General features: G+C 43.5%; 1 protein-coding gene across 4 annotated transcripts in view; it reads right to left on the reverse strand.

Moving 5' to 3' along the window:
• AFF1 (ALF transcription elongation factor 1) overlaps window positions 1–16,184 on the reverse strand; it is a 99,020-nt gene that overhangs the window by 18,831 nt on the left and 64,005 nt on the right. For 3 of the 4 annotated variants that reach the window (XM_055701005.1, XM_027813031.2, XM_027813032.2), the window contains exons 4-10: window positions 12,315–12,359; window positions 9,685–9,771; window positions 8,891–8,927; window positions 8,458–8,509; window positions 3,257–3,311; window positions 3,094–3,131; window positions 1,493–1,649 (exon numbers count right to left, since the gene is read on the reverse strand). In XM_055701005.1, coding sequence (XP_055556980.1) covers window positions 1,493–1,649; window positions 3,094–3,131; window positions 3,257–3,311; window positions 8,458–8,509; window positions 8,891–8,927; window positions 9,685–9,771; window positions 12,315–12,359 — 471 coding nt within the window. The remainder of the gene's footprint in view (window positions 1–1,492; window positions 1,650–3,093; window positions 3,132–3,256; window positions 3,312–8,457; window positions 8,510–8,890; window positions 8,928–9,684; window positions 9,772–12,314; window positions 12,360–16,184) is intronic. The other variant, XM_055701018.1, reaches the window with a different exon arrangement.

A 16,184-nucleotide genomic window follows, 5' to 3' on the forward strand; every position in this document is an offset into this window, starting at 1 on the left:
AAGAGCAGGGGTTTTTTGGTCAAACACTAGAAAAACATGGCCAAAAGACTGAGTAAACTTTGGGTTATAATGTAGGTAGCTATCAGACAGTGGCATACTATGCTCCTTTTCTAGCACTTCTACCATTGGTTATCTCGCTTGTGATCTACACTATCAGACAGGTTTTTATTAAGTTTTCCAAACACAAAGGATAGTAAGAGAATTTCCTTTTTTAAAGAACAGAAGGAACTATTGCCTGTAGGTCTTAAAGTCTGTGCTTTTCATGTGAAGAACTGATTACAAACCAACAGCCATGTGTACTAACTTGCTCCTTGAGCATCACAGATGAACTGTTTGCTAGAATAAAAAAGAATAAAAGGATCAACGGCAAATAGCTAGCACTTCACTAAAGCAACAAGGATCTTACAGCCCAGTATTTTCAGGACAAACCAGGCAGGATCTGGTAAAAGAGGAGAAGTATAGTATCTGTTTCCTTCCAAAGACACCCACATTGCAGAGGGCAAAGTCTGTAACTGAACTGATGGAGGATAAAGTATATTAGATGTGAACGAAAAGATATGCCTTCTCCAAGGTTGTTTTCTGCACATAAGATTCTCCCTGTTCATGTGCTTCTAATGTAAAAGAAAGGAAAGCTAGGGCCGGGGGAGGTGAGGAGAAATAAATTACAAGGTTTCTGGACTTTATGAGAGCACCTCAAAACTGTCAGCGAATTGGTTTACATCAACTGTGGTCTGCAGGCTACAACCATGCACTTCCCTCTGGCCTGAGAATGTTTTGCAAGCTGGAGGAACTGTTGGAAACTGGGACACGAGTATTTCTGCAGAAGATTTTTTTTAAAATGCATGGTCTCAATTATGAGACTTTAAGGCACCAAGTTCTGTTTGTTTGCTTTTTCCAATGAAAGTCTCAGAAATGCCAGTACAGCACTATCTGAGCCAAATTCAACAGAAGCAAGTCTAAGCACATTCCAGCCCTTCCTCCAGGTCTGTTCACTTCAGCTGCGATCTAGGAGAAGCTGAATGGTCACTCATGCACAAGAGCTGCAGGGAAGCAGCGGCTCCTCTTAACATATCAGGAAACCGGTCTCACCCTGAGGCAGCCCATAGGCTTGGCACCCAGAAAAGCTGCACGGGCAGAGGCGGCCTGAAACACGCCAGACAAGCCACACTTCTCATCTGTACCTTGCTTGTGTCTCACCAGTGAAGGCACTAATTCCTCCAGGACCGCTAGGCAATGATGTCAAAGGAGAAGGGAGAACGCTTCAAGGTTAGACACATAGAAGCCTAATTATGTTGTTACTAAGGGTTGTTTAAGTAACAAACTGTAGAAGGAAAGCAAAGGGCAAGAAAGGTCTGATGACACGGCAACAACGTCAAGGGGACACCTGAACGATGATGCTATTTCAGGTCTCCTGTCCTGACTTCATTCAAACAGCGAAGAGTCTGAGGCAAGAGGCTGTATTAAGCAGCCTCTACATTTTACGTGCATTCACCTCAGGCGCTGACGCTCTCGGAGGGTCGTTTGCTTCACTGTCACTCGAGCTGCTATCCGTCTCTGAGTCTGAAGAGCTGTCTGAGTCACTGGTGCTCCCTGACTCCGAGCTGCTGGAATGTGCTGATGCCACACTCTCAGGCTGGGACTGTAGGGCACTGCAAGGCCACCATGAGATAAAATTAGAAAGCAGCATGGGTGAGGTTACTTACTTATTACATTGACATGGCAGGATTCAAAAATAAAACTGAAACCCCATGTTTTGGCACTGAGAAGAGAGGGGAGAAGGCCAAGGGAACGCATAGCCATACTCAAATGATACGGCACTGGAATAGAAAAAAACTCTGAAAGTAATAAAACCTTCAATTTCAACCCAGTCAAATATGTAAGTAGGACCTCACTGCTACAGTATGAAGCTGCATTTAGCCAAACCACAGTTTAAAAACCAACCAAAACTGGCAAGTGCTTTTATGAAAGCCCCAAGCCTCAAAAGAAAAATTGCCAATATGGGCTAACAAAGACAGAAATATACATGTCAGGATGGCTTCTCTTTTTTGTATTCTCCCTCTTAAGTTTTCACTTCTCCATCTGTGTTACTTGGTCAAGGTGCTGTAAGCATTTTGTTAATAGCCACAGCAAGCAGCAGCATTTTTTGCAACAGCCTCTCCTACTCAAAAATGGGATGTCTCCAGCACTGACAGTGGGAGTGGATGGAATTGAGGGAGAGTCAGAACTTTTACGCACAGCTTCTTTTTGTTTTGAAATGGGCGTATGAAATCAAAATGTTATTTTTTTTCATTATTATTTTGAAAACTGGTTTCCCTTGTCAGTATCAACACATTGGTATGATTTTGAGACAAGCTCCTTGCTGATCCAGACTGATACCATGAGAACACTATTTCAAGAGTCTGCAGAGATGCAGGTCATGCCAAGAATGGGCGTGCCCTTCTGCAAGTCTGACTTTGTAGACCATTACCCTGTGCATGAAGAATACAGAAATCCAGGCCAAAATGTAAGTCAGTGCTTTCCTATAGGAAAAACTCTGGCCTTCTCCACCTTTCTTCCTCTAATGTTGGCACGCAGCCATTCAGTCTACCTTGAATATTGCTTCTACCTAACAATAACTGGCAGGAACTGCTTACAATCAGCTGCCTTATCAGGAGGAGCTGAAACAGCTTCCATGAGTCTACCTAAGTCTTTTCTGTTCTTCACCCACTTGGCCATTCTGGGCTTCCTTCTGAACTAAAATGGGACTTGTGCCTCATCCATCACTACTACAACAACTGAAAAATGCCATTAGCTCTAGTGTGGTCTATATATACACTGGTGGAAGGGAAGAGAAGAAGAGAACAGCTGGGGAAATACAGTTCTAGTTCATACGCAAAACCCAGCATGCCTGGATTATTCACTTCTAATTGGAGCTTTCCATAAAACCCCACACAACTAAAGCAAATTTTCAACAGTAGCTTCAGATAGCTAGAAACCAAAGCCTGTATCTACAAGAAAAACCAGGAACCCTTACCCATCTACCCCATAACAAAAAAGTAGTTTCGTTTTCCCTCCTTATTTGGTCTAGCTAGCAGTTTGGGAACAAACCTGTACCTTGGAGGAGCAAGTGAAGAAGGTGGCTTTTCAACAACCTGTTTCGTTCACAAAAACAAAAAGGGGGGAGGGGAAAGTTAGCTTTAGGATCTTGGAAGAACACAAGTCATGATGATTTAAAGGGATGTCTGTGTGCCTAGTGTATAAAATATCTAAAACTGACTTGGTCGTCACCACTCTCTTCACTATCACTGAGCTGCAGGTCTTCCTGGAGCAGTCTGAAAGACAACCAGAAGATAAATATCAGCCAAGGCAAACACATTTTCAAGCAGCAGACCCTGAAAAAGACTTGGTTTGCGCCTGCCAAAACAAACCAACTTCCCATTTCATTTTTGAACATTTGACACGCTCAATCTGCTAAACCCTGTCATTACCTAATGAATGATAAAATGGTAATGCACAACCTAGGCATTTTACTGTGATTTCCAACTAATCTCAGGACATTTTGCAACAGAAGTCAGTATTATTGGCTGCCATCTACAGACAACAAAGATGCAGTTTGTGAGAGGAATGCTCATCAACAAAGATTACGTAGCATGCTAAGACAGTACGGTGGGGTGGAAGAAGTCTGATCCTTGTACAGCAACAGACTAGCACGCCATGAGCCTGTACTGGCTCCCCAAGGGGCAAAAAAGCATCATCTCTGCACCAGAACCTGGGCATGTTCATGCTCTCTCTCAGGAGTTACAAATATTTCTTCTGTCACAGGAGTCCTCATTTTGCTGCTGAAGTCTCCTATCACACACACGTAAGTAAATGTCAAGGTCAAGTCTATCTCCTATTTCTTCTCTACACAATGAACTTAAGGATTCTGCACATCTCAGCAGTTACCGTAACATTGATGTATTCAGATACCCAAAGCAGTTTACATGTGGGGAGGCACCAACTTTGTTTTACTGTTGCTAGAGTAGAGGGCAAGCTGCCTGTAAATGTTTCCAAAAGCATAATTTTGTTCTCTTGCCTGCAGGTGGTAACTACTGCTTGCAATTTCAATGCATTACTGAGGTCCTCAAAGGCTGGAAGGGAAGAATTTGTAGGGAGGAACCCAAAGTTCTCCCAGATTGTGATCCCCCCCTCTTCGGTAATCATGCAGGCACCCTAAAAGGAGTTGGAAACCAAGACAGGCAAACCCCTTGCTACTCAAAAGTATAATGATTCAAATCTTGAAAATAGCTGGAGACTGAACTCCTCAACCCAGAGATTTACGCAAGTGTCTTTCCAAAAATCGTATAAAAAACCTGGGAACCGAGGCAGTGATTTTAATCAATCGGGTCAAAACTGTTTATTTCAACCTCATTTAAAACTAAAAGCTCTCTGTGAGAAATCTTCCTCATGGCCAATTAGGAAAAACAACCCTCCAACTCCTCATAACACATTTTACAGCAAAAAAACAAATATGAAAATCCCCAGTGAACCACATCACCTTGGAAAATGTGTAGACAAGTCAGTGGTCCCGATGCTTGTTAGGAAAGGGAAAACTATTCAGACCTTCACACTCTTTCAAGCCTTCATGTCAAATTATGAACAAAGCAAAAAAGATTTATGGCTCTGCAGGTCACCTCTAATGACCCTGAGCAGTTTGCTTTTACGATTCCATGAGAACAGAGTAGTAAAAACCTTGAATAAAAAAGCAATTGCCTTATTTAAACACTATCCCCACTAACTAGACAAATTATTTTACAGTCGTACCAAAGCAGCTGACATGCAGGGAGATACTTCCGTGCAAAACAGGACTGCCGAAGCTCACAACGAACAATTCCACAAACCAGAAGTGACAAACCTGCTCTTGTCCACGGAGCAGGACAGCATAAGGAAACCCCAAACGCCTCCTGTGTCTACCAGCAGAGCCAACCCCTCCCACACAGGGGATGCCTCCTGCAAAGGAACTGACCCTATGGGTCCCAAGTCCCTCTCACTGAGGCAGAGAGGTACCCAGTGCCCAAGGGCTCTGCTCGATGGCTCTCGCAAAGACCTATGTGCCTTCTTTTTTCAGGCATTTTGAATTTGCCATTCCCCTGTAACTATCCTCTTCCATCTCCCAGCCTCCACTGCCTCACTTCCTCACACACTTTCTCAGTGGAAATCAACTCTTGCCTCTTCTTTTAAACACTGAAGGGAAGAGCTGTGAGACACCACCTCGGAAAATGAGGCCCCTGCATCTCCTACAGAAGGCAAACAGCACAGCATCTGCAGCAATCCTGCACACACCAGCTCTGCACGTGGGCTAGAGCTGAAGCTTACTGCCAGTCCACTGAGACACAACCGGGAAAGAACAGCAACAATTCTCCACACTTCTGGGCAATGTGGCCAAATGTCTACTGGCATCTCAATGAATTCTTTTTCTTCCCCCACCCCCCCACCCCCCCAGCCCCAACCCATTAGGGGAAGTAGTCCTTCAAAGGTGATAATGAACAAACTTCCAGAGATGCTAGAAAGTTCTGAAAGTGTTTTCATTTTTTTTGTTTTGCTTTAAGAATTGTGGACTACAGATGAATTTCCTTTAGAGGGAAGAGGATAATGCAAGGAAACGCTATCTAGATCATATTTTAAAGCTGATTTATCTTCTTGTAATAAAACCAACTGATTTTTTCACCTGAGCTGCTGGTAAATAAAATGTATAAGCATAAAAGAACATTGGAACTACTGAAGTTCAATTTAAGATCAAGAAAGAACACTGAAACTTTAAATGAGCCATACTTTTGCAAGGATAGACACAAAGCCAGTTAGTTTCCCCAAACCAAGGTTTTCAACAAATCATTAAATAGCCTAGTTAAAGAAAATAAATCTGCTTTTAATAATTCTAATGTTTTAATTAGCTCAGGAGTTAATAGATGCCAAGTTTTCATTTGCAGGACCTGCTCATTTGCAGCTTATATACATACTATCAATCTCCCTGTAAATCTATTTAAGAACAGCTCTTTTAAGCAAGAGAAGCAGCATTAAAATGAATACTGCATGCCAAACAACCCCAGTGAAAGCACAGGAAGGTCCCCCTCTGCCAGCCGGGTTAAAGATGCATCACCAAGAATGAGCTTGGCATCTCCCCTTTTAAAAGAAAGGCTACTTCCATTCCAGCGCAGCCAGGTGCTAACTTCGGGGCTGTATTCAAGAAGGAAAGCCATCTGGGAAACCCCTGCATGCTCTGTAAAGCTGAATGCTTAATTTGGGCACACAGATGCGCCGGGATTTCAACTTCTAATTAACCAGCACAAATGCTGTTTGTTTTCAGCCAGCTACACTTTGTAACACAAGCTATTCTAGGCAGCTGAATTTCAGACAGTCACGTGTGCTTTGAACAGCAAAGAAAGCAAGCCCTGTTGTGCAAATGAAAACAAAAACAAAAACAAAACAAAAAAGAAGGGATGCAGCAATTCAAGGGAAAGATATAAAAGAAGTCCTTGGGCAAATATTGCTTGGCTCCATTTTGGACACACATCTAAGCCACACTGTTCCTCCTGCTTCAACTGTTGTCATCAATTGTGGGTACAAGCGTTCCTGGTAGATGAGTGCTGGCTCTGAAGTGCCCACATGGATGCTGAGAGGGGATGTTGGCTAAGGACAGAGCTACGTACCATGCCAAATTCACAATTCTGGACCTTTGGGCTAAAAACTGAGTATTTTCAGATTCTTGTTTACAGTAAAAGTCTCTTCTCTCTCAGCCACGTGGAAAACTGACTGAAGTGCTTGAGGGATTTTTACAAGCAGCTGAGAAGAGTTGAAATAAAGATGATGGTTTTAGGGTAGCAGAGGAGGAAGGCAGAGCCTGGAGCAGTTGAACCTAGTATTTTTAACAGCACAATGAAAATTTCCAGAGTTTGTTCAGGAGGAGCAAGCTGGAGTGGAAGAAGGAGAAACAAAATAAAGAATGGAATAAGGGAGCTATTGACTGCTTGGCAAGACACTGTCTCACAGTCCCAGCCAGCAAGGGCTCCTCTGCACGATGCTGGAACAGTGTGAAAAATTGTTTCACGACCTTATGGAACTTGAGCGCAAAATTCTACAATTTCAACCAAGATGGAGAGATGCTTTTCCTCTTTATCTGTGACTAGCCCAGTTTTGTTTTTATTTTAATTAAACTGTTCATTATAAGGGAAAGGAAAACAAGTGGAGTAAGCTTTGTAGTCTGTAGTGTGCAGCCTTCCACGAAACAATGTATCACAGAATAATGCAAGAACTTCATATATCACATGAACTGATAGGTATTTAATGGTTTGGCAGTTGCCTTGCACACGGGCCCCTTCACCTTCCAGCCATGGAAAGATTTTTGTTTGCTACTCCATGCTCAGAACCTATCAATGCTGCCATTTGGCCAGGTTAATCCTGAAAGACCAGCATCAGCCCACACAAAACTACTTTCAAGTAATTTCTGTAATTAACCTAATGAATAGATAACCACTTTCACCTACAAGGACAGTACCATTATCGACCAACCTAAAATTTTCTATTGGAGAAGTTCGTTCATTAGTTGGCACACCTTCCTAGCCTCATAAAACTTTTGTAGCAATTATACACAAATGTCTTACACTAAGACTCAAAACTCTAAGAAGCTTTCTTCTGAGAGGAAACATAACACGATAGGGAAAAGAAGAAATATATAGAGAAGTAGAAATATATAAATACTATTAATTAGAAGAAGCTACAAGAGATTTCATCTTCACCCCACTAACTAGCTAACATGATTAGAATATAAATTGAGGTTTTTAGAAAGTCCACATGAAATGCTTTTTTTGTTTGGTTGTTTTAAATAAAAATAAAATTAAGACAACACTTTTTAAGAAAACTTTTCCTTGGGCAATCACAGAAAGTCACACCATGCAATTGCTTTAACATTTCACCCCTAGTTCTCAGTTTTTGTAGCTGTAGCTTCACTAGCTTTCACAGGCTTAAAAACAATATGCAGAATAGATCAGGTTCAGTTTGTATCCCTTACAATTTATGTCAGTTGAATGCATTATTACCGGTTTGAATAGCACTTATTATGACAAGATATCAAGTAGCCATAGATCAAAGTTTTTTTACTCTTTTAATCTGGTACATTAATAGTTGGGGTTTTTTTTCCTTCAGTTTCCTTTTTAACACAATCATTCTAATCATAACAGGGTTTTGTGGTAGACTTGGCAGAGCTAGATTAATGGCTGGCCTTGATAATCTTAAAGGTCGTTTCCAACCTAAATGATTCTATGATTCTATCATGAAACATTCATGTTTCTATCGGTGAAAATTCCCTGCACTGAAATTTTATGACAAAAATCAGACTGATAAAATCTTAATCTCCTAAACCATCAAGTAAAACAGATTTTAATTAATTCCAGGTTCTTTTAAGTAACTGCACAGTAGAGATGGGAACCGGGTCTGATTACTTACGATGTTCTTGGTTGAGAACTAGGCAACGTTTCTGAAGATGCGTCATACTGTTCTGTAATTCAAAAATGAATCAGTTGGGTTTATTTGCCTCACCTTTAGCATATTTTACCCTATGGTCTCTGAGCATCAGATCACAAAGTCACTTTGTTCCAGAATGTAACTGTTTGCCATCGAGATTATTCATCACTCCAAGTGAGGTTTCCTAATGAAACACTGTTTGTTTGCTGTTGAACTGCTCCTTAATTTCTACGTAATGAATGTATACAATCCCTTAAGCATTTGCTAAATTCAGCACTGTTCAGCAAAGCACACGAAATTGTGCTCCTTCATCAGTGTAAACACTTTACATGTTCTCCTCAACCTATAACATGCACCACACTAAACTACCTGTCAATACACACATAACAGTGTGGGTTTTTTGATTTCTACTTACGCTGATTCTGTGCTACAGATCCAGCATGCTGCAATCCCTAGAAAGAAAGGACAAAGGGCAAATTGAGAATAAAATTAATCAGCTCTCTTAATAGCAGCATATCGATGATTTGTTTTCCACATTACCTACTGTAATAAATACTTCGACATACTTATCAAAGTATGACTTTGAAGTGTTCAATAGTCAAAAGCTGGCCTGATGTTGCTTAGCATGGACAGAAATACCTCCTGCCACCAAAAATGTGTGGCTAGCACATTAGTGGTATGTGCATTTTCAAAGAAATAATAATAAAAAAGTTGTAAGAGCCGCCAAATGTTTAACACAGTCAGCGAATATTTTTGTTGACAAAAAGATAAGATGTTTGTTGTGCTGCAACAGAGATCAGACGCTTAAAATGTTTCTGAAAAGCAGTCACATTTGAAGCCTTCAATTGTAACAAATGTTTAAGTCACTGAAACACTATTCATTCATTCATCCCCCCACCCGTGGCTCAATAAAAATACAAGGCTTGCTTAAAAAATCTAAGAGGAAAGATAATTATACTACCATATAGCCCACTCAAAACCAATTACTCGGAAGCACAATCTGATCTAATTCTCAGTAAAACTATGTGTTGCAAGCAGCCATTATACAACTCAAGATCCATTGTGCTTTTATTTATCTGACTTCTAAAGCCAATCTCTTCAAACAGTCTTTATCTATGAAAGGGGGACAAAACTGCATGAAAAACACATGCAAGAGCTGGAAAACTCTTCTAGTTTGTCAAAAGCTCTGGCAAAAAGAGGGTGTTTTACCTTTTTTGGGAAGGGAAATTTGGAACGCTCTGTTGTACTAGGCGTACGAATAGCTGTCAGGGGAGGTGGCCATGAGTGGGTCATTTCCTGGAAAGAGATTGAGAGAAGCGGCTTACAGTACTTTTGCCGATAACACGCAGATGAAGTTTTACACTTAAGAGGTTCATATGATCTGCCAAAAAAAGTCCTTGCTGACCCGATCATAAATCCGAGAGACGGTATCGCAGCAGGAAGCCCTCCTCTGAGCGCAGCAGCCAGAGCACGGTGAGGGCTCGCTCCTTTTCTGCAAACATACTTGCATTGCCCAAGGAAGAGCAATCTCAGTGAAGCTTGTACAGAGTAAAGTACTTACTGTGTTTGCAGGATTAGGCCTCAGCCTTTCAGCTATCACAGTTAATAAAGGGAAAATTAAGTAAAACCTGTATAGGAGTAGTTCTGGGTTTTTTTCAAAGCACAGGACTTTCCTACTAGGGAAGTTCTTGTATCCCCTTACAGCAGCAACACTCCAAAAGGCTTTCCATAACTCAAGGTGGTCAGCCAGAGCGCTCTGCCTGCCAGCCGCTCCCCACGCTGTTCTGCCTGAAACATTGGCTTTTGCTCTGACCGACCAAGAAGTGTTTGACACGGAGCTCCGTGACTTGGTTTCAAACAAAAAAGACTTCCCGATGTGCTGCATCTTTAGGAATCCTTCTGCCCCATTCCCCTGCCCTTACTCTCACCCGCCATCACTGCCAAGTACTGGCTTCTTGGGCTCAGCCACGGTCCAGGTGAAAGCAGAGCACAAACACCACAGCCATGGGACAGGGCTTGGCAGGCGAGATCACCCCCCTGCCTGCCTCGCCTGGCACCACCGCCAGGTCCACACCAGCTCGCTAACAACAAACACACACGAAAACCCTTGCACAGGCAAGGGCTTTTGAACATATGCTATAATAATGAGGGTTAATCCAGATGAGGCCTTTGGGCAAGCTGTGGCTCAGAAGTTCAGCACCACCTTGCTGAAATCGCACAAGACTGACTTCTCTTGGCTCCTGATCCTCAAGTTTTAAATCCTGAAGAGTGCAATAGTCACTCCAAGTAGTAAGCAATCTCATACGGCCTATCACCCTCACTGCCCTTCCAGGAATAGTTACCTCAGGATCTTCCCCCCCCAGCCCAACATTACCTCAAGATGCACACCCACCATCCCCATCCATAGTGACCGTCATCACAACTGTTCCCCGCAGCTTTCCAAAGAAAGCAGCATGCAGAGTAACACAATACTGGCACTGTGCTCAGCACAGAAAGTTAGGAGTTATGTTCATGCTGAATGCATCTCATGGCAAGCATACACCACACACAGTTTGCCTAGGGGCTTTCAAAGAAATGAATGAGGAACGTGTCAGTGCAAAGTACATTTCTGTACTTTTGGTACCAAATAGGCTGAAGTATGAGAATCTACTGTGTCATAATTTAAAAGTGCCGTTTTTTCATCAAGGCACAAATATGAAGGTTCAGAAGCGTCTCATGTTTCTTTATCTATAACACGAAATGCAAAGATTTACGGGGAATTAAACCATATTGCTACCTTTGGCCTTATAAGCAGGGATCAGAGCAATCTACAGGGGTTTCTGTGCAACAACTGGTCTGGGTAACTATTTGATCACATTACCACCACCCTCGCCTTCTCCTTTCTCCCCTCCCACTGTTCATTGCTCACCACTCACTAGCTGTGCAATCTTTCAATAGATGATAAACTCTTCAATATACCACACTACACCTCTTCACGTATTAGAATGTGCTCCCCTGCAGTTGCTGCAAAAACAATGTTATGCATTCCAAACAGGCAAGAAAACAGGATGCCTTGTGAAACACGCAAGGATGCAGTAGTTCCAGGCAACGTACACAGGCTGCAATACCAACCAGTGCATGACAGCTAGTGAGCACCTTTCAGCTACGATGCTGCCCAAACAACTGCTTCTTGAGAGCAATAAAGGCATCGAGATTTTGCAACCTGAAGCAGCAGTGACGGAAATGAATCACAGAAACCAAACACTTCCGTTAGGACTTCACTGTCTCAGAATACTATTCAAAATCAAGGAACTGTCTTCTCAGTATCAGCATGACCGCCTTGCAGATCACAGTGCATTTTCACACTTTCACATTTTCACAGGCAACACGTACTCAAACCCAGGTACTGGAAGCCCGCGCACCGCTCACAGACTCAGCTCTGCCACAAGGTTACAGAGACAGTTTTGCATTGGAGCTGGCTTAGCTCTGTACGAATGGACTAGAATTACAGTGAAGGAGAAGCAGCAGTGCCGTGCGGATGGGTGCAGGTGGGATGGGTGCAGGTGGAATGGGTGCTGCTGGGGCTGGCAGCATGGACAGGAGGCAGCATGTCCAGTGCCTTTGGAGGAAGCACGTGAGGTAAAAGCAGCCCCCTGACTTGGCGAAGGAGCAGCTCTAGGTGTTTCAGATGACTTGTCAGTCTTGCTCTTTGGACCTTTATCTTTACTTCTCCACAGCATACTTAGTGATAGCAACATCCACTGACAGAACAGAAGCAGAGCAACATTCTTCCCCCAGAAAATACTTTAATGCGTGCAAAATACAAGCAAACCAGAGATGTGTTATTTAAGAGCACCTACCTTCAAAATTTCGTCAATGGAGTGGACTTCACCAGGGAAGGTTTGCTACAACACAAAAAGAGGAAAGTAGCGTGAGTTTCGTTTGTTTTTACCAACTGACATGAGACAAACAGATGCACTCATCAAACATTCGCTTAGCAACAGTTCTATAAATTTCACTTAAGTCCATTAACAATAAAATGCTAGTAAGAATTAAAAGCCCCATCAGAAGGGTAGTTAATAATGCACTTTTACAATGCCTGTTGTTTTCAAGTCTTTAGTAGAAGGTATATTCTAATAAAGATGAGAAAGAAGTGAAACAGAGCTCATTAATCACGCTCATTCAGCTGACACGATTCACCTTGTTTGATGACCTGCGTTCTTCTATGCATCAATGTAGACTCAAGCAGAAAAAGAAGCCCTTAAGCTTGCAGAAAGAAAAGTAGAGGTCGTTTTAACTGGAGGAATCAAGCATCAAGTCTCTGAATGCCAGTTTTTAGACTCATGGGAACATCAACTGCCATTAAAATACAGAAAAGCAATACAACTGCAACTTGTGTAGCTTAGAAAAAAACTTTGAACATAGCACCAGGTAGCAGCAACATAGCGATTTCTGGAAAACCTGCAGATGACCTGGATCTGGATCAAGGGACTGCTCCTGTACCTCCCACACCTCTGTTTCACTGGAGCCCAGGCAGCGACCACCACATGCCTGCCTGGCAGGTGCTGGGGCTCCCCAACACAGGCATGGTGAGGACCTCAGCCAGCCCTGCTGGTGCCCTGGCACTTCATCAGTGCCACCTGAAGGAGACCAACACACAGCCAGGGCAGCACCTGTGGCTGCCTTCATTTGGGCTCACAAGCCCAGACTCAAGGAAGCTCTGAGGAAGAGTACAAAGCAAAAGCAGTGCTAATATTTGCCAGTTACCTAACAAACAGCAGACGTTGCAGCTTGTACAAACACATAAATCTGCTTTTAATGTATCAGCAAAACCACTTAGCAGCTCCTGGCAGGACACCCCCTGCACACACCCGACACCACGCATCAGCAGCATGGGTACTGCTGGGCAAGGCAGGGGCTGGGATGAGCACAGCAAAAGCCTCCTGCTCCCCAGGTACATAGGGACGAGGGTAACTGCATGGCCAGGGCGAGCAGCAATGCCCCCTGAGAGAGCCCACCTGCCCTGTGCCCCAGCTGTGTGCAGCAGGAGGCTATGCAGTAGCAGCAGTGCCTCCTTCCAGCACTACTGGCAGCACTAGGTGCCGGGGATTCTCTGCAGGAGGACCTGTGCTGCTTCCACACACTGACCTGCCGCCTGGCCATGAGGAACACCACTCTGACAGGTCGGCTTCTCATCTGCTAGCAAGGTATGCATTTTGGAAGTACCTGTCATTTACACATCCTTCCTAACTGGTATCATTAAAGGAAACTGAAATGAAAAAAACACACCAAGGAACTGCGTAGCTGGAACTAGCCAAGTGCATCCCAAGACCAGCTTCTCATCCATAAACAAGAGATTGAAGGGAAACGTCCAACGATTGGCATCATTGCTCAAAGTGAAAGGCCGGGAAGTTGCTTCTTGTGTTAAAGGAAGCGGGCAGTGAGCTACAGTGCCTGATCAGGAGGATCTTCCCCAGAACAAGATAAACAGCAAAGCAAGCAAACACTTCAATAAAGCCAAAAAGCATCGTCCTTAGCACTCTCACAGAAAGGTCACTCACCTGTTTCCCATATGCTGCACTATTTACACTGGAGGGAGGAGATGAGGAATCTCATTTCCCTGCAACCTCATTTGTCTATGTCTACATAAAGCTCTCATTGAGGCAGTGCTCATTTGACAAAGATTTGACTTCTCTTCAGAAAATCATGCACAGATAGCTGCTGCTGACCTGACTCACCCCAGGACAAACAGAAGCTGAGACACAGCCAGATGAATCACGTGAATGAAAGTGGCTGGGATGTAGCAAGGCTTGCAGAAGCACCCCACAGCGGGCAGGAGGGGAGAGGGAGAGCAAACAGCAGGGAACACATGGCAAGGGATCTGGATGCTTCATAACTCACGGTGCCAAAAGGGGATCCCTCTTTTCTTCTTTTTCTTCCCAGCAAGCTTACTCTGGTAGCTCAATCACCTAATTTACTTCTTAATTTAGTAAGTGGTGAACAGCAGACAGCTGTACAGAAAACAGCAACTGGCAGATAGCTTCAGAAAGCTCCTGAGATACCTCGTAAAGTACCACAATAAAAACCCACAAAACAAATAAGGTATCAAGATCCTGCCTGGACAAAGTATTCAAAACTTCTCTCTACAATGAATCGACTGCAACAAATCAAAATCAGTTTGCCTCTCCCATTCCAGAAACTTAAGTTTTATGGGGTGATAACTGAAGACAAAAGTGTAATTCAATTAACATGAGGATCAGATAATATCTGCAGCAGCCTGCTTGGACCTCCCTTATCCTTGCCAAACAAGTCACACCCCTTCCTGAAGTTCTTTCACATAAACCTGAAGGTGCTTTGAAATCGATACAGATTTACATACAATGAGTATTTATAGAGCAACCACCGTCAGGAGGATTTTTTGTAACCCCACAGGGCATCGTTCAGTGACAGTGCGCTGCTCCTCACACGTGCAGTGGCTCAGCAGAAACCACTTTCCTCTGTGGCACAAAATTTAAAGGAAAGCAAACACATGATACCAGACAAGTACTGCAGAAGTCTGCATCGGCAGCACAAGGACCTCTATTTTTGGTTTTTTTAAGACACAAGGTTTAAGAATGTGCCCCCAAAATATGTGGAGCTCTGGAGATATAGAACATAAGGTATCAGGGATGCTCAACACCGCTTTCACCTTTGGCTAGCAGTTTACTCCCAGAGCCGCTAAGTTAGGACATGCTGGGACGCCCATACCCCTGCTGGAGACTCCTCGAAGACTACCTTCATTGTTTGTTCTACTATCCTGCTGCACACTAAGACTAAAAAACAATGACCCTTTCATCAGCAGTAGAATGTGCAATGGGCAAACAAACCCACTGCCCACAAATGGACTTGCAACACCTGTACCAAATATATGACAAAACATTAAAAACACAAGACTGTTCAGGACACGCACAGAAAATTTGTTTTCAGTGCCAAAATCACCACAGAACTGATCAGAACACTTGACTGCACCAGGGAACCCTCCTGTCTTTCAGGTAGGACCGTGGCTATCATTTCTACCATGAGCCTGCAGCCCAGCACAGTCCCTGTGCCCCCAACCCACTGGCCCTGGAGACAGGGGGCATGCACCCTTGCACTGTCCCAGCTGCAGTATCCGAGGACTCCTCATCTTTTATAAAGCTACATAACCAGTGCCTGAAGGAGCTGGGCTTTTCTGCACACACCGCAATTGTTCTGCCCTCCCCCCCATTTCTTCTTTTCCTTCAAGTCACATCTCAGCTGTGTTTCAGCCTGTAAACTACCATTAAACCACAAGCCACCCAGCAGCAAGGGCTGTCCTTGCCAGTTTTAAAAGAAGAGTTTAGGAAAAAGGAGTAAGAAACACGTGCTGCTCGAAGAAGAGTTAAAAAGCTGAAGAAATCACTGAAATGAGATCAGCTCCGCTGAGGACTGTGGGTGTAGAAGAGTAAGTATTACATGTTGCTGTCTATCCCCACTAGCAGTTTTACAGCCGTTACAGAGAACACGCTAACATACTCCCCACAGACAACTTGATTTAAGCCCTCTGCATATTTGCTGGCTGACACTGACATCTGCACAATCTCCAGCTAGGATTTCCTCCTGCCACATTCATACTCGCTGCCAGTTTGAGAACCATGCAGACACCTCCGAGTGCCACTCACAAAACATTTTGATGGCTGAGGTCAAGTGCAATCACAGAACATCCAGACCTG

Source organism: Falco cherrug, chromosome 1, assembly GCF_023634085.1.
Source record: "Falco cherrug isolate bFalChe1 chromosome 1, bFalChe1.pri, whole genome shotgun sequence".
NCBI lineage: Eukaryota > Metazoa > Chordata > Aves > Falconiformes > Falconidae > Falco > Falco cherrug.